Genomic DNA, 23,782 nt, shown 5'->3' with positions numbered 1-23,782 from the left:
GATACACAAATAAAGTGCTAACAAATTTGCATGCAGTATTTTGTATTTGCCTATTGACACCTTAACGCAGAGAAAACACATTCAGTTGTCATTCCCCCTAATATCAATTTACAACTTCAAAAAAAGTAGTACAATGTATCTGAGAGTTTCTTCTATTTATGATTTTTTTCTTTTTTTCTATAAATTTTGCCATATTTTGTTCTGGTTTGATACTTATTGTCATCTCTTAATGATTTCCGATTTTTTTTTACATACGTCTAAAAAGCAGAAGTGATACAACTTTCCACCAGAGACCAATTTATAGGTCGCAGGCCAGCCTTCAACAATTGACAAAACTCATAAAAGACCCCGAAATGACTTGAAAACAAGCTGATATATTTGTCAGACCCTTTAGTGCTTGTGGTTTGTTGGTGTATATATATCATAGTTTGACTTTCGTTAAATATTTTGTACATAAATAAGGTCGTTAGTTTTCTCGTTTGAATTGTTTTATGATTGACAATTTAGGGTCTATTATAACTGACGGATCGGTTTTGCTTATTTTTTAAGACCTAACGGCGTTATTGTTTGGCATTTATTAGGCTTAATGCTATTTTTTTCTCCATTTTGATTGTTTCACAATCTGTCAATCCAGTGTTTTTATAGCTTATTATACGACTACATTTTGCTCATTGTGGAAGTTCATACAATGTTCGATAGTTGATAACACCCTTGTCCCTTGGTTGATATTTGTCTCTATAGCAAACATTTACCATCTTTTTTTATTTTTGATAAAGAAATTAATAAAACGAAAACAAAAGCAATAGGCCAATATTTACAGGCACAGTCTGAAAAGAACACAAGAAACACACTAGACCAATAGGTCAAGGGGTCATTGATAAAGGATGAAAGTAACATAAGAAACACATTAGACCAATAGGTCAGGGGTTACGAACACAGTCTAAAAGTAACACCAGAAACACATAAGACCAATAGGTCAAGGGTTATGGACACAGTCTGAAAGTAACACCAGAAATACATAAGACCAATAGGTAAAGGGTTCATGGACACAGTAAGAAATAAACACCAGAGAAACTTTTTCACCATCATCCTCCTAAACAATATTTTAAAGCAAATTATTCCGTAGAGAGAGGATTAATTTTATTGAATATAATACATAAAAGATCAATTATAATTTCATGAGATTTGTAAACTATTTGTTGTATAGTACAATGTAAAGTCATTCACGTTTCAAAGTGAATTTACGTTTCAAATGAAATAGAAATTGTTTATGTAATTGTTGACATAAATTGCAGCTTTTCACATAACTTGTCGACTAAAGTATAAATAAATATAAAATATTTCAAATTCTAGTACTACGCCCAAAAGTATTATATACAAATATTAAAATTTAATTTGGTAGCTGCTATGACTGACTTTCAAAATAAATAAGTAATAAATATTTATCTGGGCGTTGGTTCTGAGACGCACCAAGGCTTTTATCAGCATTCACCTTTACTTTGCAACATATTGATGTTTGGGTCATTAATTCTTCTGACGTTGAATTTATATATTGGTAATATTAGCGGAAATGATTGATTGTAAAATTGAGAAATTTGAATGAAAACCTAGGTGAGGTTATAACCGTTTAAACGATCGATATCAAACATCTATCACAGGATTGCAATATATCGAGATGGCAGGTAAGTGTATTCAAGACTATCTCATCACCTATATGGTATTAGAAAAAAGGGGGGAGGTTAAGAAAAATATAGAACATAAGGGGGATGCAAAAATGTATACAATAAAGGGGATACACCACATATAGTAGACTAAAAGAATACAAATGGCAGGTTAGTGTTATCGAGATAATCTCATCACCTATATGGTAGTAGTAGAAAAAAGGGGGTACGTAAGATAAAGATAAAAAGGGAAATACAAAAACTATTTTAGACAAATCGCAAATGCACATGGAAAATACAGATAATAGGTATTTTTTTTTTATTAATTTTACCATCTACATAGTAGTAATCAGAAAGGGGGGGGGGCAGGAAATATAGACAAAAAGGGGGATGCAAAATATATAGACAATAAGGGGGTTACACGTAGAAAAAAGATAATACAAAAGGTAGGTAAGTGGTATCAAGACAATACCAGCAAACTATATATTAGTAGTAAACAAAAAATGGGGTACATGAAAATATAGGCAATAAGGGGGATACACATATATAGTAGTCAAAAGGAGGATACAGATAGCCGGTAAGATTACCAAGACAGTTATCAGCATCTATAATAAACAATAAGGGGGATAGATATTTTTTACTCTTTGATCGGGTTGTGTCTCATTGACATATTCACCATTTCCATTGTCAATTCGAAATTATATACACATTATGAGGTAAGACAAATGAGAGGACTCTAAAACTATCCAAGGAATGCTCAGCATTCAAAACTAAGCAAAAACAGCAAGAACATTTAAATATACATAGAAACACTAAAAGTAACATATTAGAAAACCAGTGTTTCTGTCATTTTCATATTTTCACCAAATATTTATTGACATTTGAAAATTTCAAAATAGTTTCTAAACAACATTGATAAAGAAAAAACTTGTTTTTTTTTTAAATCGGTACCGACGTTTTATATATAAAAATAGCGAAATTCAAATGTCACTGATTGAGTATTGACTGTCAACGTATATTTGTTCCACCTAACAGAAGTTCCAATGGAAACTTTATTATAAACATTGTCATAATACCTGTACCTGTTGGAACAAATATTCTATACCATTTATTCCGTTAGGAACATTAACTGTAATATTTATTCCTGTGGAAATAATATTCCAGAATATTCTTTCCTTTTGGAACTTATGTTATGAAGGAACTTCTATTCCGTGACATGACCACTATCAAGCATGTGTTTTATAGAAATACTAAAAGAAAGTAAAACACAATCATCGATTGTATTTCTGAGACGAAGAGTGACAATTAAATTTTTTTTTCATAAAAAAAAACCTTTTAAGGAAGGCCAACATGTTAAAGGCATCTTAATTTTGTAAAACTTTTTATCTGTGGTTTCTGTGTAAAAATGAAGAGATGTGGTATAATTGTCAATAATAAACTGCAATTGACCAGTAGAGAGTTCAAAAACCAAAATATATAGACAAAGCCAATTTATATGCCATCTTACTTACTTATTTATTTAATAAAAATATCCCACACCGTCTATTCATAATTCAGCTATAAAAGGTCCCGATGTGAAACAAGTTGAACATACGGCCTTATTTATAACATAAAAGTTACGAAAAAACATATATGACATGCGTAAAGTCTACGATCTCAATTATCTTTTTATTTGTTTCTTTAGATTGTCCGAAACTCAACAATTTGGACTCTAACAGTGATGTGACCACTACATCGAACAAAGGTGACCTACGGCTATCCACATACACCAGAACAACAGGAACATCAGTTAACCTCTCCTGTTTAGAGGACTATACCCTTGTTGGTCAGAGTTCAGTCACATGTCAAGCTGGAGGATCATGGGATTTTGCAGACAAACCATATTGTAGTGAGTACACCATCTACATGGAATATGAAATTGTTTTTATCAATGTGACAAAAGAACAAGCACTAACAAATTCCAATTTCAAATTCCTCAAGTTATTTCATCTTTTAAAAATAGAGAAGAATAGAAACACATTTCATTTCTAACATCTCTATTGCTTGTAAGTTAAATGACGATGGGTTAGGAGAGGGTTGTACAATAGACACTATGAGTAATTGATACAGAAAAAATAGCCCAAAATAGATAAAAGAGATTTAAAGTCCAATCAAATAAAGAATAGAGAATATTGGGGTGCTAAAATACAAAGAAGAATGGCCAAAAGATGCAATGAATAGATAACAAAATACATCCAAAATGAAGGAAAAAAGAATCGAAGAGCCCGCATCCAGCCACTCATATTTTACGCTCTTTTTATTTTAGTTTAAACATATTTATTTATAGTGGATTGGGAAACAAGTTTTGCAACTTATATTAATCCCTTTCCACTTTGCGGGTGCGAGTGCTGCCTTGTAGCGGCATTTGCCTGCTCTTTTTCGAAATCTACAAGGGCGTCTTTAACGTGCAAGAGATATGGCTCTCCCTTAACATGGGTCCGCCATTTATCGTCCCCTTCCGACGGACTATCATCGTTTCCTCAAGACCATACTCGCAATGGTGTCAAGGGAGAGCCGAAAATTCAGTCCCTGAAATTTTTATTTTCAGAAGCAAACTCGACATCTGATGGGTTGTCTACAGGAACGAAGATTTTAATAGGAGCCGTGGCAGGGGGCGTGGCTCTGGTTCTATTTATCATCATCCTAATAGCATGCTGTATGCAAAGGAAATCAAGAAAAGCCAAATCTGATCAGTAAGTATGTTGATATAAAAACTTATAAAAGACTCCAAACTTATAATCGCCTGACGTTTTTTGTTTGTTTGCTGAATATTCACAACGTTGCTCGAATCAAAACGAGGCCAAATCAAATGCTAAAGATCATTAGAAGTGTGTTTAGAATACAGTGTAGGCTATAAATAAAGGCAACAGTAGTATACCGATATTCATAAATCGATAGACAAAAAAAATCCGGGTCATAAACCAAAACCGACGGAAACGCATTAAATACAAGAAAATGACAGAAACGCATTAAATACAAGAAAATGACAGAAACGCATTAAATACAAGAAAATGACAGAAACGCATTAAATACAAGAAAATGACAGAAACGCATTAAATACAAGAAAATGACGACACAACATTAAAATGTAACACACGCAAAAACTAAGCATTAGACAAAATCCGATGCAAATAACAAATATAACATCAAAACTAAATACATGAATTCGGGACAGAAAAGTTCTGTGACACTTTTGTGATCTGTGCCTAAGGTATAAGATCATTAGAAGTGTGTGTCGAATAGTGTAGGCTATATGTGTCTGAGGGTATAACATCATTAGAAGTGTGTGTCGAATACAGTGTAGGCTATGCGTGTCTGAGGGTATATTAACCTTAGTTTTTAAAGGTATCACTCCTTTACCGGACAACAATGCATTAAGGATCTGCTTACCGTTATAATTTGCACAAGTTTTTCAATAATGATAAAACGATTATAAAATGTTTAGCTATGTTGTAGAATATCGTTGGTTGAAGTATTGAAATTCTAATGTTGTTGGTGGCTGTATTATTGACGTCCACATGTTTCTCAAATTGGACCAATACGTTGTATTTGCAAATTATTTATCAAATTCATTTTCAGACAGAAATTTTACGATCAGCTGCAAGATGAAAACACTCCGAAAGGACAGTAAGTTTTACTTTTAAACATAATTACTATCAAGAATCAATATTTCAAAGCCAAAACGTTTTTATTTTTATTCTTTTATTTTCATTATTGACAAAGAAGTATTTATCATTTTATCGAAACACTTGGAATATGTGTAGATACTGAAGAAAATAACATTTAACTGCATTGACTATTATTATCATAACACGAAGCAAAGAATAATTTTAAACTTACTTGTTTGTTATTTGGATGGAGAATTGTCTCCTTGGCCGACATACCACATCTTGTACATCTATTTATTTCTGATAAAAAAAAAACTGAATTGTACAGATGGCCCGAGAACACAGTTATTTCGTAGTGCATTTCTTTTAGACAATAAATTCAAAGTAAAATTTTGCACCTGCTCTGTCTGGAAAATATTTTACAGTGTAGAGTGCCACAGTGAGACAAATAATAACAAAATTATAGAAAATTCTACTAGCTCTAACTCAAAATATTGACCATTCTGTGTTAAGGAGATGTAAAATTCAGTTTGACAGCTACAGCCTTGATAAATTATGACCTTTTTGAACTGGAACAAATCACTTCTTAACATAGAGATTCAGCACCCATATTTTTTTAAATGTTATTACATCCACTTGCTTAATATTTCATGCATTTAATATCAAGAAATAAATTGGGAAAGTGTGTCAAATAAAACATGCAAGTTATACACTGTTTACACTAGGGACTATATTCCTAAACAACGAAAACCAAAGGACGATAACTGTGTCCATGGATACAGTTTTGGCAATAAGTATAATTATACTTGTAGGTTCTGTATCATTGTGCTACTTTTTTCTTGGAAAACAACAACCTGATTACTTATAAGCTCTGTTCATTTTGTTTTCTCTGGTGTAACGATCTGCTTTTTCAACCGCTCATATATGTGTTAATTGATTTATTATACTAAATGTATTTTCATTTGGAACTTGAATTAAAGTCCTGTAACATTTAAAAAAAAACTTAATGTACAAAGATACCATAATAAGAGTTGTAACAACAGTGAATTTTTATTGATCTGCTCGAGATGGTAGAATTACAAATTCTTCCGCTAAGCATTGGGAAAAATATCTTCCTTGTACTAATCAATTAAAATTAGGCTGTGTAACGTAAAGTATAATATTACTTTGTTTTACTTCAGAAATCCAGGAGAAATGATTGGTGAAACACAATATAAACCTCCATCCTATGCTGCTGCATGGCCAGCAATGACCCATTCTTTTATGATTGGAAAAAGAGAATTCCCATTCAGAAATCCGGATTCTGAACCGGGCATCCATACTGGTAAATCGATTTGGGATGGTAATGACTATTTCATCGGAAAACCAGAAATAGATTCAGAAAAAAAACCAGAATCCCGAACGGAGAATCTTTCGTCTAGTAAAACGTCCGACCCGCTGTATAGTGCTCCCTTCAAAAGTGAAAGAAGACAAAATCCGGTTGAATATCGTCAAGGATCAATGATTAGCGATGTTGACAATAGCTATTCACAATTTGTTCATCCAATTTCAAACAGATACTCCTTTCAGAGAGAAATTTCAGACAGAGTGAAAAATGATACAGACTCAGATGATCGTCGTACTTTTTCAGCAACAGACATGAGTCGAAATGGATGGGACAATCGAAAGGTCATTTCGACACAAGCAGTTAGACGGGGTAATAATAATGACGATGATGTTTTTGTTGAAGTGCGCATTCCGTCTAGATATTTGAAATCAAGATCGAATGACGATCAAACGGAAGAGAAACGAAGATTCAGCGACGACTCTGTTCCACGGAGAAACGTCAGACCTTTCGTTCATGATGTATCATCAGATAAATCGACCCTTCTGAAATCGTCACAAAATGGCTCGGAAAAACCGAATGATTCGAAGAATCCAAACGAGAAACCGAAAGGCGTGTAAGTACTGTATGTTATAAAAACGAAAGATATATCATAAAAGGAAAGATGAAAAATTGTAAAGGGATATCCAAACTCATAAGTCGATACAAACTAACAATGCCAAAAAAACAAAAACACAAAACAAAATGGAAACCAAGCAGACGACAAACAACAGTACAAACTAACACATCATGGAAAACAAATAAATATAATATACAGCACAAAAGAAATGGAAGAAATGTTACATTAACGTGTGTAACATCGACGGCGAAATCTTTCAATTCTTCTCCCTCCCTTGACATATACATTTTCGTACAATAATATCAGCACTATGTTTATTATATCGAAGGTGAAATCTGTCCATTCTTCTCCCTCCCTTGACATATACATTTTGTACAATAATATAAGCACTATGTTTGTTATATCGAAGGTGAAATCTGTCCATTCTTCTCTTTAATCTAACATACAAAAATATAGTACAATGTATTCAAATACAAGAGTAGAGGCTATCTGTAGATACAAATATCAGAACTTGCTGGACAAAACTAAAGAAATTTACACAATCATATGAATGCATCTAAACATTTAACATTTTGTTCAATACTGTTTTATAAAGAAATAGCTATAATCACGATTGTGTCCTTTCAGTTACCAGGGTAACTGGCCCATGCGAGATGACGTGAAGAGTTTAACAGAATTCAACAAGTTAGTTATTAGTTATTTTATAAAATATTTTTCAATCTTAATTTTTGTGTACTTTATTGTTTCCGTGTGCCTTTTTAAAATTTATATTTGGTCAAAGAGTATTCCATGAAAGTTAGACGAAACTGATTCAAAAGAGGGACGAAAGATACCAAAGGGACAGTCACACTCATAAATCTAAAACAAATTGACAACATCCTGGCTAAAAATGTAAAAGACAAACAGACAAACAATAGTACATACGATACAACATAGAAAACCAAAGAATAACCAATACGAACCCCACCAAAAACTAGGGTTGATCTCAGGTGTTCCGGAAGGGTATGCAAATCCAGCTCCACATGTGGCACCCGTCGTGTTGCTTATGTAATATCAGATCCGGTAAATAGTCTTAATTCGGTAGGTCACATTCATGAAAGGGAAGGGGATTGTAGTTACGACGTAAGGAACATATCCGATATCATTTGTGAAACGGTTATTCCATAACGGTCAACCAACTCAAATTAGTGCTTTGTTTTTATACAATCGGTATTCAAATTAGGTTGGATAGGGTAGCAATCGGATAAGAATGTGAGAAATGATTGCAACATGTTTATAATTCCTATAACGATATACAAAAGAAGATAATTACAAATCTTCAGAATTCATTCTTCCTTTTGATATTCGAAATTGCAATGTACAAAATTTATATAGAAAAAAATGGAAACCTCCATGTACATGTAGCACAATCCCATCCTGTTTACAATCAATTGACTGAAGCACGATTCATTGAGTACAGTATGGCGGTCCTGACGTTTATCTAAAAACAGATGTTTGGTTTAGTTTAAACATAATTTATTTGCAAAAGTAGCAAAAGGGATTGGACACAAGTTATAACAACATTAGAGACGTCCTCTCCCAATATAAATATAAACACAAAGTACATTAGATAATGACGAAAAAAAACATAGTAGGAATGCATGTGATACATACTTTAAACGAAAATGTTTGGTAAAAAGTCATTTTTTTTCAGAAGAGCTCTTCTGCACAATAGAGACCCGTTTCTCTGGAGACCAGTGTAAGTTTGTAACGAAATATGAAGTTTCTATTGGCCGTTTCAGAATCTAAAGCATCATGGGTAATTTCATTGTTCGTACACCAAAGTGAAACTAACGTTACGTCATTGGTTGAATTTCCATTGTTTATACCGTTTTAAACCAATCAAAACGCTTTGGTGTATGCTTTTGAAAATATTACCCAGGATGCATTAGATTCTAAAACGGCGAATTATAACGTACCTTATTCCTTTCTCTATGAATCTGATGATGTAATTTTTATACAATGGCTACATACATCTGATTCTTCGATAACATAATACTTTTTAGAAATATTAGCAAACGAACTTTTATATTTTCATCTACGCAGTTTTTAAAAAGTTTAGCAGACCATCACATGACAAACGATTCACATAAATAACTGAGTCCTTCTAAAATACTAAACCGTAACGTCGTAAGACTCAAAATCTGTTTCGCTAAACAATTCCAACGTGAACGTCATAAATATGCAATGAAGATTTTTTGAAAAAAAAATCTGAATTCAAAATAAAATCCAGTTTTCTTCATAACACATTAGGATAACATTTTGACTGCAAAAACTTGTTCTTTATGCTGTCACAATTTTCTTTCTTTCTCCAGACATTTTCAGCTGCTTAATGAAAGAGTTAAAGATCCTTTAACCTCATAAATCTATTCCGATCAACTCTAAAAAAGTTTTTGTATTCCATATTTTCAGTTTATTCTTGAATGCAAATATGTAAACTTCACCTTGAAATACTTACTTCTTTTTTATACATACGAAAACAGGTTTCTGTACTATATAAATCTATTATGTTTTTCTCTATTTTCAGGGATAACAACTTTGGATTTGATGCTGTTTTTAATTCAAAATTCTAATGCGTTATAATTTCCAAGTTCTGTTTAATGTCATATCATACTGAATTCATTGAGTTGTAAAGCTGTGTTGGGTGTTCCTCATTGCATTGCTTTCATGGTGCTGTTCCTTAGAAAGTAAACGTATTCAGGGTACACTTATATGTAAAGCTTTGTATCTGTCTAAACCGTCCATTGAAAATTCATCAAAGATACCAGGCTTTATTAACATTTGAGTGTCAAACTATTTGTATAACTTAATTCATATCCCATGATATTACAAAAAACTATGTATTGGTTAATTAATTTGTTTCCTCATCATGCATGTAATAACATATTTATTTTTGATTGATTATATTTGTAAAAACATTACACATGTTGATCCAGTTCAACTTACATGTATTGCACTACCTTTCATTTTTATAGAATATTATGTCGCTACTGTTATTTTCTGTGTCGTCTTTGCTTTATATTGAAGTCCCTTAGAAAATTGTTTTTTGAATATCGAAGGTAAATTTGAACCACCACTTGTTCAATATCATTCATGGATGAAACTTCGAATGCGTCATCAACTTTATATACCAATGTTTCAACGTTAGTTTTATATTCATTACTATCCGTTTAATAAATTATCTACTAATAGATTATGTATATGCATGTACAAAGACTGAAATTGGATCATACTCGAGACAAAATTGACATGTGGATTTTGTGCTTTTTGTTTTATTGTCCTTTTTACACATAACAGGGAATTCATTTGTGTTAAACGGCATCAAGTTACCCAATATATTACATTTAGGTGATCAGCCATATCATTTGTATGGAAACTCAAAACGCATCAAAGATATCATGCTTATAATCTACAAAAGACTCACCAGTGGTTAGAGAATAAAACAAGTTATACGGATTAATGCGTAAAGTTGAAAAGCATTCATAACCCAAATTTCAAAAGGGTTTCCTAGACACAGCTAAGGTAATCTTTTCATCGAGGGAAATGATACTTTTATAGTATTTCGAGCAATTGAAAGTTTTGTAAACCACCAACATTTGTAAATTATTACCGTTGCTTTAAGCAAATAAGTGATGGACATAAATACATACCAACATAATTTTTCATTTGTAAAGAAGGCACACCAATTTCTTATATTCTAGGCAATAATACCAACAAACATGACAGAGAGTAAAAAAATGGAAACAACATTTTTTGCCAAATTTCAAAGATTGAACGGTATGAAGAATGGCGAGTGGAGCTAGACATGAGCCTCTATGACAATGACAACAATTACAATATTCCATACACAGGAGGTCTGGAAAATATATCAAATTTAGTACAAATATTAGATGCACATCCTCAAACTGTGCAATTTCCCGTCCGTGTGAGGGATGAAAAGCCAGTCAAGGTCGTCCAACACTTCCATATATATAATCTGTGCACTCGTTGTAGAATGAAGCAATAATCGGCAGGAAAAATCTTTGAGTTTTATATGACACATTCATGTACTACGAACTCTCTGACTTTTACGATTGACCACTTACTAGAATATCTCGAACAACCTTATACTTAATGTCTTACTTAGAAATATTGGCAATCAAGATTACAAAAAAGTTCAATCAAACAATTATCAACGATATATTTTTATTATATAACTCATAGTGTATTCAGACTATCTTCACATCCGCATATCATGAATCTTAACTTGGGAATTAACGTCAAAAGTGGTCATCAAACAGAGCTAGATCGATTATATTATGATATAATTTTAATAACCTGTTATGGAAACGCCCTTTTCGTTTGAAAACAAAACAGTATTTGCTTCTAATAATTTAGGAAAACATAATTTCAAGATGATTTTCAGAAAAACGTTTAAGCATCAGGTAAATTTTGTTCTACTCCCTTGTTCTTTTAATTGAATTCATGAACCCTGTTTCCCCGAGAGAGAGAAAAAAAAACCATCAATCCCCCCCATCAACAAAAGAGAAATGGTGGGTCTCTGATCGCCAAGAAAAAAAAGAACCATTATAAATTTCAAATTTCTTCTAAATAGTAATTTATATTTTCCTTAGTCTTTGAAAATGAGTTTACATTATTTTAATGAATATGTCCTTCTATATGCTCATATACACATTTATCAACACCAACATTTTTACAGGTAACTGAATTCTATGATGATTTAATAAATTAGTTTGAATATTAACCGACTTGATTTTAAATTTGAACAAATTAAACGCGATCAATCATTTTTAAACTGTTCACGTTTCATTGATGACAGAAAATTGCAGTTTTTCACATGATTATAAAATATTTAATCATCATGACTTTGATATTACAAAACCTGTATTAACTATTTTAAATGATATAGATTTGGGCTCGGTAATATATGCAGAAAAGGGTGGTTCCAATAAATTACTATTTCATAAGTAAGTAACAAAATTTACTATGCATATATTTAAGATATGTTTTGAATAAGTGCGGAACGGTGATGAGAAAATTTCGTCTAGATTTCTGGTTGGAACCGGTTTGAATCTATATAACATATAGTGTACGAGAGTGTATCTGTGTTTATTGATAGAACTAATTATTTGGTTGATTGGTTGGTTTGGTTGTATCTCAAACTGCATTTAGAAGGTATACAATGTATATATGAAAACAACACTGGTCAGCAGATAATTGTAGACATGCATTTTAGAAACAACTGTTGTAAATAATCAGAATATCATCAATCTTAAAAGATGAAAATATATGTTGTTATAATTAAATTTGAAAAAATCCCCAAAAAAACTCAGTTTAAATTTAAGAGAAAAATAAATAAATGAGAAGCTATATTTAAACCAATAAAAAGCAAACATTTATAATGATAAAAAACCTTCCTTTTTTTAAATTAGAATTGTTATTCTGACTAGTAAAACAGCTATTAAAATAAAAAAGGAATATAATCAAGACAGTTCTCCAATATTTTACTACTTCTCTGACGAAGTGTTTTTTTCTTCACGTCGAAAAGAAGTGGAAATAAAACAAAGTTCCCCAAAAATAGGGGAGTCATATGAATAAGTAAATAAAGGTAGCAAACTGAAGTATTCATTGTTATTCATTGCAGGTTGATAGTAACCCTTATTGTTCAAACTTAGATTTAAAAAGATGTCATCGAAAACGTTCACTCAATTGGTTCTTTTTTTCAAACCTATGCAATGCTGAATGTGTTTTGGGGGTAAACCCCATTTTTGCGGGCATAAAAAATATACTTGTGACATCCTAAATCATTTGTTTATATTCTACATTGTTTAGCGCTGAGAGTATATGACAATAAGAAAATTTGGTATGATTGCCAATGAGACGACAACTATCCGACGAAGTTCAAATAAAGTTGACGTAAGCAGTTAATTGATATGCGAGGGAAAAATTATTTCAGACAAGTATTCTTACAAGTACATCATGTTAGTAGGAATGTAACGATGATAGCAAAGTTGGCAATGTGCCATTATCAAAAAACAAGATTAAGAGTAAAATGACAAAATTACCGAACTCCAAGGAAAATCTAAACGGAAAGTCCATAATCAAGTGGTAAAATCAAAAGCTCAAACACATTCAACGAATGGATAACAACTATCATATTTCTGACTTAAAAGAGACTTATCATTGTGTAGATGATTCCTATCACAATGATAAGAGGATATACATTTTAGTTTTTTCTTTTCTAAAATACAGAAAATTGCATATTACCGTTATGCATAAAAATGTAAGGATTATCATATGAATAGTTACTCTGCCACATATAACTTAATTTGAGTTAAGGTGATCATAAGTAAATATATTTTTAGACAGAATTTTCTTATACTTAGCCAAAATGAAGATTTTACTATGTTCTTTTCAAAAATATAATAAAAAGTATGAATAACCGTGCTATTTTGTTCAAGCTATGATTCGTTGAAAATTGCCAAAATTTGGTTAGTTTGTTCAAGGAAAACACATGTGTGTGCATAAGAAAATATCAATGAGATAGAATTTTAAAATAAATTGTGAAAAGATTGGTTTTGATATATATTTTAAGAAAATAAAAATAAAAAATGGTGTCACCGAACTTGTTTTCTTGCTATTACTCAATTTATTTCACTTGCCTGGGCGGAGTTTATCTAGTTCGCTCATAATAAACTAGTCCATCTATAGATAGGTGTTTTAGAATACAATCATCAATGCATTGTCCAGTCATTCTTTTGTAAATTCCTTTGAGGTCGCTGATAGGTGATTAGAAATCAGTAATAACTATAACGACAATCATCGCAATCACACACATTTTCAAATCGACTGTCCTCATGCATATTAAAACGCAAGCTCCGACCGATCAGTTGAATTAACATTGTAATACAAGTAAAAGAAAAAAATTCCCTATCAGTCCAGTATATTTTTTTTTACTAAAAGAGTTATCTTCCCTTAAATGGCATATTTAAAAGAAATGATTCTAAAACCAAAAAAAATGATATTTGTTAAAATATTTTGAATTATACAACATATTACCAAGTTTTTCTTATATTATAAACAGTCTAACCTTTAAATTACAAATCTGTCTACAAATTTACAGATTAAGGCAAATACGTAGACCGTTTTTTCTGTGATTGTACAATCCAAGATGGCAGTATACCATGTATCTACCTTAAATGTACAAAAACACAGAGCACAGAACAAACATTTCTGTGCTAACTAACGGTCTTATTAACGTTTTGTAAATAATTAACATCGTATGTAAAATCTATAAACAATTACGTAATGCGCAATTATTTCTCGATACTCGCGACGGATGCCACCTCATTAGAAACACCAATTACTGTTTTCCCCTTCGGTGTACATGAGTAAAAACCGTTTGGAGGTAGTATCAAACATTTACCAATTCCATTTTAATTTTTAGGAACAAAACACTCTCTTCGTAATTTTGTTGAAGTGTAAAAGTACTGATCGAAGCACATTTTTTATAAAGCGGGAACAGGATCAACGCTTTTACATCCACCCTATACGATAATATAATCGATACGTTTAATTATAGTATTAATATATTTGCTATAGTCCTGGAATGACGAAGTGTTTTGTTCATTTTTCTTATGACTGTAGAGCTATTGTCATTAGAGCAATGTATACCAAAACAAATATAGAAGTATCCATGTCATAAAATAAATTCAATTTTGAGTTAATGTTGATTTGGTTTTTGTTTTTCTATGACCCCTTTGTGGTCATTATGTCTTCGTCTGTCCGTTTGTTCGTCCTTTTGTTCGTTCTTCTGTTTGTCCGTTCGTTCGTCCGTTCGTTTGTCTGTTTGTTCGTCCGTTCGTTTGTCTGTTTGTTCGTCCATTCGTCTGTCCCACTACAGGTTAAACTTTTTGGTCCATGTTTAAATATTTGGTCGAGGTAGTTTTTGACGAAGTTGAATTCAATTTTTTTTTTAACTTAGTATACATGTTCCCTATGATGTGATCGTTTTAACTTTAATGTCAAATTAGAGATTTCCTTACATTTTCACGGTCCACTGAACACAGAAAATGATAGTGCGGGTGGGGCATTCGGGTACTTGTGACATATTATTGTTTATGTTTATAATGCGAACATCTCCGCCTTCTCGAAACACTGATAATTGTCTCTGCTTATATTTTTTCTTTTCTTTCTCAATGGTCACAAATAATTTGACCTTTTTATTACTTTAATAGAAACACATTGTCACTTAAAAGAGGCAAACCGAAGTATCCAAAAGTATAGGTCTCACTTAATAGGGAAACTATTTTTTAGCTTAAATTTAGACGTAAAGATGACCAGAATGATGTATTCAAACATCAGCCAATAGTTTGAAGTGAAGATATATCTATCAGTAGACACTTTGAGCAATAATATAAGCTATGTATTGATAAGGTAATACACACCCTCAAATCAAATTCAGGAAGATCCGTTATATTGCAGTTGAGGTAGGACTTTTTGTAAATTATGTTATACTTTAAAATGATTTTCTCAACTTATGAAGGAACAATGTATTAGAATTAGTTCACTTATGATGTCACTAACAATGACAATGACAGTTGACTTTTATTCGTTTGATATATTTGTGTTTTCGATTTTGCCATTTAATAAAAGACTCCATTTTACCATATGATTAAAGACTGTGTGTTTTGAATTGTCTTTGGAGTTTGATATTTTGTTATATTACTTTCCGTAATTTCCCGTAAAACGAAGTAGATTTAAGCTTTAACGGAAGTGAACTCATTTCCGCGTCAACAAGTTAAGGTGCAACAACCTAAATATCTCATACATCATTAGTTGTGGTAACTTTCTATTTTACGTAATATATACTATGTGATTGCCAAATACTTTGGTCTCCATATACAGTTTTAACCCGTTCTTATACTATACTAATATACAAATCTATTTTAAATTATACGACAATCAAATTTATATTAATTCCCTACCAATAGTAATATACTACAAAACATATGAATAAATTAACAAGTTGAATACCAGAAAACAGTTACGACATGAATGAAAAATGTTCAGGTTCAAATGACAAAATATTTGGTTATTGATGCTTTAGATTTTAAAATATTTACACAAAGAGAAAACACACTCAATAACTTTCACTCATTACTCAGCAAGAACCGAACATGTTAACAAAGAGGCGAGGGTGTGTTAAATTAATCAGAGCGCTGTTAGATACTCTCATTAATTGTTTGCATCTCAGAGATCAGAGAGCATAAAAGTTATATGAATTATGGCAACAAATGGGTGGGTCGGCGGTATCTTTATTGATCTCTTTTTTTATTCGGGCGTTAATGGAAGTTTTTATGATAAACAAAACTCTCCTTTTAAGAACCAAATATGAATGTTGGTGTCTATGATCAGTTTATTTATCTAATACTCCATATCTTCACAACAGATGGACACTTTTTTTCTTGGACATCAAAGATATATGGCCATAATGAAATTTGCTTGTACTATACTCTCTTCTGTCTTCTGTTTAATTAGAGAATGTAAATTAAATAAGATTAAACGACATAAGAAAATAACAAAACCATAATGATATTTGAACATACTGTTATAGGTTAATGAATGTACTGATAATACAATTCTACTTATTCATTGTTGAATAATTGTTCTGCAATTATATTATCAATATAACACATGACCAGTTACCAGCACGGTTTATCCATTGACTCATTTACCATTCTGTATCCTGTTAAGAAAGTTTTAACATAAGACAGTTCAAACAAACTTTTAAATTGATTGAGGAAAAAATTATGAGAGTTTGTATACTACATAAACAAATGTGTAATGCTATGACATTGATTTTTTGTGAATTATAGGACTTCAATGGATTATTACTAGAATATACCTGCTTTATTTTTGTTTTCAACTTATATTGTACCAGTAGCAAAATAACTTATCTTCATAAAATGTATGCATCTTTACCGCTTTTCTGGATTCAACTTCATCAAAACAGTTGAAGCAGATGAAGGAAATGAAACAGTTTTGACCATAATCCAAATACACCTAATGTCAAATTTCCCTAGACAGTTTGTCAACACAATTTTACTAATCAAAATGCTTCAGTGATCGTATTGGGTTATAATCAGTTATTTGTACTACCTGGGTCGGTGATTTAAATTGATCAAAGTTTATTGTATATCTTTATGTGACACTGTATGATGCTAGGATTAGTTGTCATAGATAGATGAAATTATGTTGACGGAAAAGAGAGATGAATGAATTTAAACTGATACAAAAGTGCTACAAGGTCAAGTTCAAGATCAAATTGACAAGAAAAAATCTCAGACATATAAAGTGGAATTGAATATTTATTCAGCATGTATTCATAGCTTGTAATTTTATTTTCGAATTTATGGAGACAGATTTATATAAAAGCACTGCTCTTGTTTCCTAGTCCCAATTATTGACGATTTTGTATATTTCGTATTAATGTCTTTACCCTTGTAGTTATTAATATAACAAGTTCTTTAATAAATATGTTTACAGTAATATATATTCAAATGAAAATGCAAATATCATATACAAATATATATAATAATAGTTATCAAAAGTACCAGGATTATAATTTTATACGCCAGACGCGCGTTTCGTCTACATAAGACTCATCAGTGACGCTCAGATCAAAATAGTTAAAAAGCCAAATAAATACAAAGTTGAAGAGCATTGAGGACCCAACTTTCCAAAAAAGTTGTGCCAAATAATAAAATTAACTATGAACATATATCATATGTAATGAATACTATAATTTATACAATAGTCCTGATAACTAACGTGGTTTTTGTAGTAATTTTTTCCAGTTCAACATTCTAAGTATCACTAACAATTTGCAGTGAATATCACCCTCATTTTCCATATAGCTGTTTGTTTGTGTATAAACACATCTGCATCATTTTTCTTTTCATTTGTCAATATCTAAACCTCAGAGGTATATCGTAAAAACCTGACTCTAAAATATCAAATAGCTTAAACTGAACATATTATATAATGTTCAAGCATGTTTTCAAAAGAGCCAAAAAGTGATGAAAGCACTTTAAGAATCAAGTTTGTCTGGTTTGAAGATATTCCTATCATATTCTTTAAAAATAAAAAGACCTTAGTGAGAACAAATTATCGACCTAACTAAATCTTTTTCAAAATAATATAAATTCAAAATAAGGTGTCTGCGGAAAGATCATTTGATGTCGCACTCCTCAGTTTCAATACAAAACCACAACGAGCTTTGTATAAACGTTGATATCTTTGTAATATTGTAGCGGCAATAAGTTAAAACTATGTATTAATTAGGCTGTTGTCTGCTCTTTTGTCGGGTTGATGTCGTTTTGACACATTCCCGATTTCCCTTCACAATTTTATTAGGCTTAAATCCTAGGCTATAAGCTAAAACCTAGGCATTAATTTATTGCCTGAATTTCACTTATTGCCGCTAACATATACATCCTTGAAAGCTTTACTCACTTATTCGAAGCGATCGAATATTTTTTCTGTCTATGAAGAAATAACATAGAAAATATGGTGCATCCGGAAAAACCCACATAGAGGGGTATTTTAAAGTGTGCACCACATTTTTTTATCTTATGTCGAATAGACAGATACAATATTACAGTTATTTCTTTTAATTTAATTCTAAATTCCATTTTAAACCGGAGTAAACCACGAAAAAACGTTTATGACGTCACGGTCACACTACTCAATTATATATATATGGGCTGATAAACGAAACGACGTCAGCCAATCAAAAGAAGCGTTACATCCAAAATCAAATTATTCACGAATGTATCTTCACATGATTATTATGCAAAACAATATGTTGATGCAACTCATGATCATAAACAGTAAGACGTGTATATTTATAAATTGATTGATTGTTCGGTGCTTAACGTCATGTGGCAGATATTTCATGCATGTTCAGAACGAGAACAAGTTAACAATAAATACAATAGGTAGGTCTTTTAATAGGGGCCATGCCGGATGATGGTTGGTGAAATTTGAACCGCCACTGGAAAATGAGGGTATATTGGTTAGGGACAGACATTTTGCCTTGCAACAGGCCACCTATGGATGTGCAGATCATGATTTGAGTAATTATGTCATAACTTGCTAATTCAGATTTAGGTTAAAAGTTTATTTTAAAAAAAATGCGATCGTTGCATTTGTGAGCATAAAAAAATTAATAGATGAGAATAAATGGAAAGTAGTAAAATGACCAATTCTACGAGTTGCTTTATATACTTGAAATGTGTATACAACTGTAACAATTTCTAACCATTAGCATTTAATTTTTGAAATGTACATAAAGTACTCATGTGCAAAAACAAATGAATGGTCTAATACCAGTCCTTAAGTTAAAATCCCAATGCACGTTAACAAATGCAATATATTTTGTAAAGCAATCAATTGGTTATCTGACTCATGTGAAGGTAAATACAAATACAGTTAGAAAAAAAGAAGTTTCTTGCTCAAACTATTTGCTCTTCTCACAAACATGACACATTCGCTGCTAGATTATTAGATATTTCATTTTTATGTTAGGACAAGTAATATTTGAAATACTGAATAGAAGACCTAACCAGTTGCTGCAACGTTAAATCATTTACTTTATTACCTTTTTATCTCGTTATTGACTCATTGACAATGGCCATTTCTTAAATAATTTAAGCAAAAATCCTGAAATTGATACTTCGTGTTTTTAAATAACATTGATAAATGTAAACAGAAACTGTAGAAATAAAAAAAGTTGTGAAAAATTTGGAGAGTTTGGGTATATATAAGTTAATCTCTTTTCAAAATCATCCTTTGAGCCAAAGACTATTTTCAGTATTACATTCAGTATAGTGCATATATCAATCCACAGTTGAACTATTTTTCTCATAACATTGATGACATAGTTCAAGGACATGCTTTCAATGTATGAAAAGGGTTGTGCATGAATTACCCTTATTATTCACTAATTGAATAACACTTCGCTTGAATTAAAGATTCTAGTGTAAACATATATATATTAAATATAGAAATAACTACCATACAATATTTTCACAACTTTGACCTACAACGAGAATTCACACAAGTTTGCTACGCTTTGTAAATATAAATATATATAGACATAGATAAATATGAACATTTTAAGATTACATGAGAACTTGTTCTTCTATTTATAATACTGCTAGCTTCAATTACAGAAATTAAGGTAACATCAGTTCACACTTCTGCTCAGTAGTCATAATTTTATTCAGCAAAAACAAACCCGGGTAACATTTGGGATGCTAAAAAATGTTCTTTAACCTTGTAAACATTTATAAACAACAATTATGAAGGACCTTCGTATCTCATCAATCTAAGAATGAGATGTTTGAATGGGAATGAAGTGTCGAAATATAAAATCACATTGTACAATTTGTGATGTATTGATTTTGCATGAACTATTTAACCCAAAATAAAATTCCAAATTGGTTAATTGAAATTGTTTGAAGCAATACTTTGAATAATTTATAACATTTAATTTAAAATCACTAAACGTAATTAGCAGTCAGCCAAGTGAAATGAATTGGAACTTTGAAGATGTTTGAGAATTTGTAACAGTGGAATTAAACTATATATTTATTGTAAAGTGCTTTTTCCTGTATATATGCAAAACGGTTTGTAATTAAACAGGATATTAGCACATTGAGATTTAAGATAGTTTTATTCCAGTAGTCAGGACTTCTATGTTGACATAAATTACAATTGTCAGAGTCTTATCTATAAATTTACCGATTAAAAAACTTATTGGAAATACTCAATCCATTTACCTCGAGGAAAAGATTATCTTAGCTTTATTTTCCCAAGTGATTTTTTTTCAGTTTAGTGATCCTCTTCAGTATTGTTCTATATTTTGGCCTTTTAACTTTTTTCATACGAGCATCACTGATGAGTCTTTTAGAGATAAATTACGTGTCTGGCGTTAACAGGTCTAAGTATCATTTAGGCTTTTTTTTTAATTATTGCAAGCTGTAAGGTCGTACGATGACATTTGGTTGGTAACTTGCATTCCAATTGATTTCTGGTCCAATTTCTATAATAAGTGAACTTGTTATATATACGACCTGACTTAATACGATCTTAATTCAGTAGATGATTAATTTGTCTTTAAAAATAATAATACCTAGTGACTAATGTTGCAAGAAACCAAAACAATTTTTAATTGTATAATGTTAATTATAATCCTTAGGTAGGTTTTAAGTTTATCCGACAGTATATATTATACTTTGCAAACTACATTATAATTAAAAAGTTAATAGCATTCTTATCTATTACAGTCATACAGTTGTGAATGGTGTATTGAATATGGCGTTTAGTTGATTGTAACGCCTAATAGCACAACTAGAGAAAGGATAATCAACACACACAAATATGCTGACGTTTTCTTTAATGCAAAGGATAAACTTTAACAATTTTTAACCAAGAGACAGATATAATAAGTTACTGTTCTTGGTTTTCATTTTTCGTTGATTGTGATATAACTTCATTGTTCGAACTTTGTACTATAAAATAATAATACCATAAAAAATTATCATGTTTTTTGAAAAAAGGTGAGAACAGTAAACTTTATATCATTTGAACACAAAAATTTAAAAAAAAACCAACGAAACAAAATTACCGGGAAATTTTAAAACGAAAAGTGCCTTATCATATGGCACAATCAGAGGCTCAGACACATTAAACGTACGCAAAACAACTGTCAAACTCCTGACTTGGAACAGACATTTCCTTATGTAGAAAATGGTGGATTAGTTCTGGTTTTACAACTAACTACATTTAAGCCTTTTACAAAAATCGTACACATATTTGGTAGTTAAAAAAGCATAGGCCTGGATATAAGTCATCCTTGTTTTTGTGGGTATTAATCAACCAAACCGAGTTAACTCGGTTAAACTACAATTTAAGTATAGATAGAAGTGTAGAAAGCCTGTGTCCAAAACCCTATGCATCAAAGCTCTACTCGAGAGTAAAACTAAGGAAAGTATGATCGTTTAATTACAAATATAAAGTACGTAATACGGTTATTAAGTAGGAATACTATTGCACTTTATTTCATAGTTGTAAAGTCTGGTGAACAGAAGTCTCTATATCATGTGATACTGAAAACATGTATGAAGTACCCATATTAATATTCATTATTCGCTAGTTCCGTTATTACAATAATGTCCTATATATACTACTATACATATACGATATATTCTATCGAATTATAAATATATTGAATCACATTTCACGAAAACAATTTTGTAACTATTAAAACCGGATTTAAAATTTAAATTATTCACGAAGTAATAACCTTAAATCTTGAAATCAACTATATTGATTTGCCACATATCTATAATATATCTACCAGCAACTCAATGCCATTTTGTTAAACTTGCAAAGTATGTGATGTACAGGTCTTTGAAACACACCATAAAGAATAAAATATCATACCATTTTTCAACAAAATTACATATAACAGGTTTAGAATTCGGTACGCCAGACGCCCGCTTTATTTACACAAGACTTATAAGTAGCGTGCTGATCGAATCCCACCAGTTGGAAGGCCAACTTACTTAAGAATCTAAACTTAAAATAAGGGATAATACATATACATCCATTTAGTTTCATATCTTGACTTATAACTACTATTCTAATATGACGTTCTTCCAATACTTTGAGTACACACCCATGGTAAAATATGAATATATTGTTTTACCAGTTGCGATATTACTCTCACGTCATATGCCTATTTTATGAATGAGCTACACGACGTCGTGGAATGATAACGTAAGAATTTCATAAATAAACCGATAAAATGCACGATTATAAAATTATTAAATTAAGGAGGAAACGTAAACACACGATAATAAAATATGTTATAAGTCAGGTTTTGATAAAATTATCATTTAAACACATCCAAACTTATCTAAATACCTTATTGTAAATAGTTTAAGCATGTCACTACTTTAGTTCGCTCCGTTATTTTACATCAATGTAACAATGCATTTATTTACGGGAATGGCAATTATTTGCCTTCACCTAGAGTGTTTCGGTCTAAAACAATTGCAGTATTTGTCCTATTATATTTATTATATTAGAGTTACTTCATCGGAGCTTGAATTATTTCTAAAATATATTTTTAAGAGCATTAAAAGTTGTGAGAAATACTATAAGGCAATAACTGAGGTTACGACTGATACCACTTTAATTATCTCAAATATTAACTCGACCATTTTATAGTAAATATCAGTTTTACAATTTATTGTAAATTGAAAAAGGAAATAATCGTCGATGCTTTATTACTGATGAAAAGCAAGAAATTTTTAATATATATTGTAGAGGCTAAAAAGATTAAGTTTTCAGTGTTTGTTACCTCAACATATTGTGGTATATGAGTTGAAAAAAATAAATTGAAGATATACGTAATTTA

General features: G+C 31.1%; 1 protein-coding gene across 1 annotated transcript; it reads left to right on the top strand.

Moving 5' to 3' along the window:
- Positions 1 to 1,554: 1,554 nt before the first annotated feature.
- LOC134717702 (uncharacterized) lies at positions 1,555 to 9,863 on the top strand. The gene is made up of 7 exons (XM_063580195.1): positions 1,555 to 1,682; positions 3,346 to 3,549; positions 4,249 to 4,393; positions 5,280 to 5,327; positions 6,490 to 7,248; positions 7,879 to 7,935; positions 9,818 to 9,863. Exons 1-7 carry the CDS (start codon positions 1,676 to 1,678, stop codon positions 9,861 to 9,863), a joined length of 1,266 nt encoding a protein of 421 aa, XP_063436265.1. The 5' UTR covers positions 1,555 to 1,675.
- Positions 9,864 to 23,782: the final 13,919 nt, after the last annotated feature.

This window comes from Mytilus trossulus, chromosome 5, assembly GCF_036588685.1.
Source record: "Mytilus trossulus isolate FHL-02 chromosome 5, PNRI_Mtr1.1.1.hap1, whole genome shotgun sequence".
Lineage (NCBI taxonomy): Eukaryota > Metazoa > Mollusca > Bivalvia > Mytilida > Mytilidae > Mytilus > Mytilus trossulus.
Note: the sequence above shows the minus strand (reverse complement) of the source record. Positions and strands in the feature narration are given on the sequence as shown.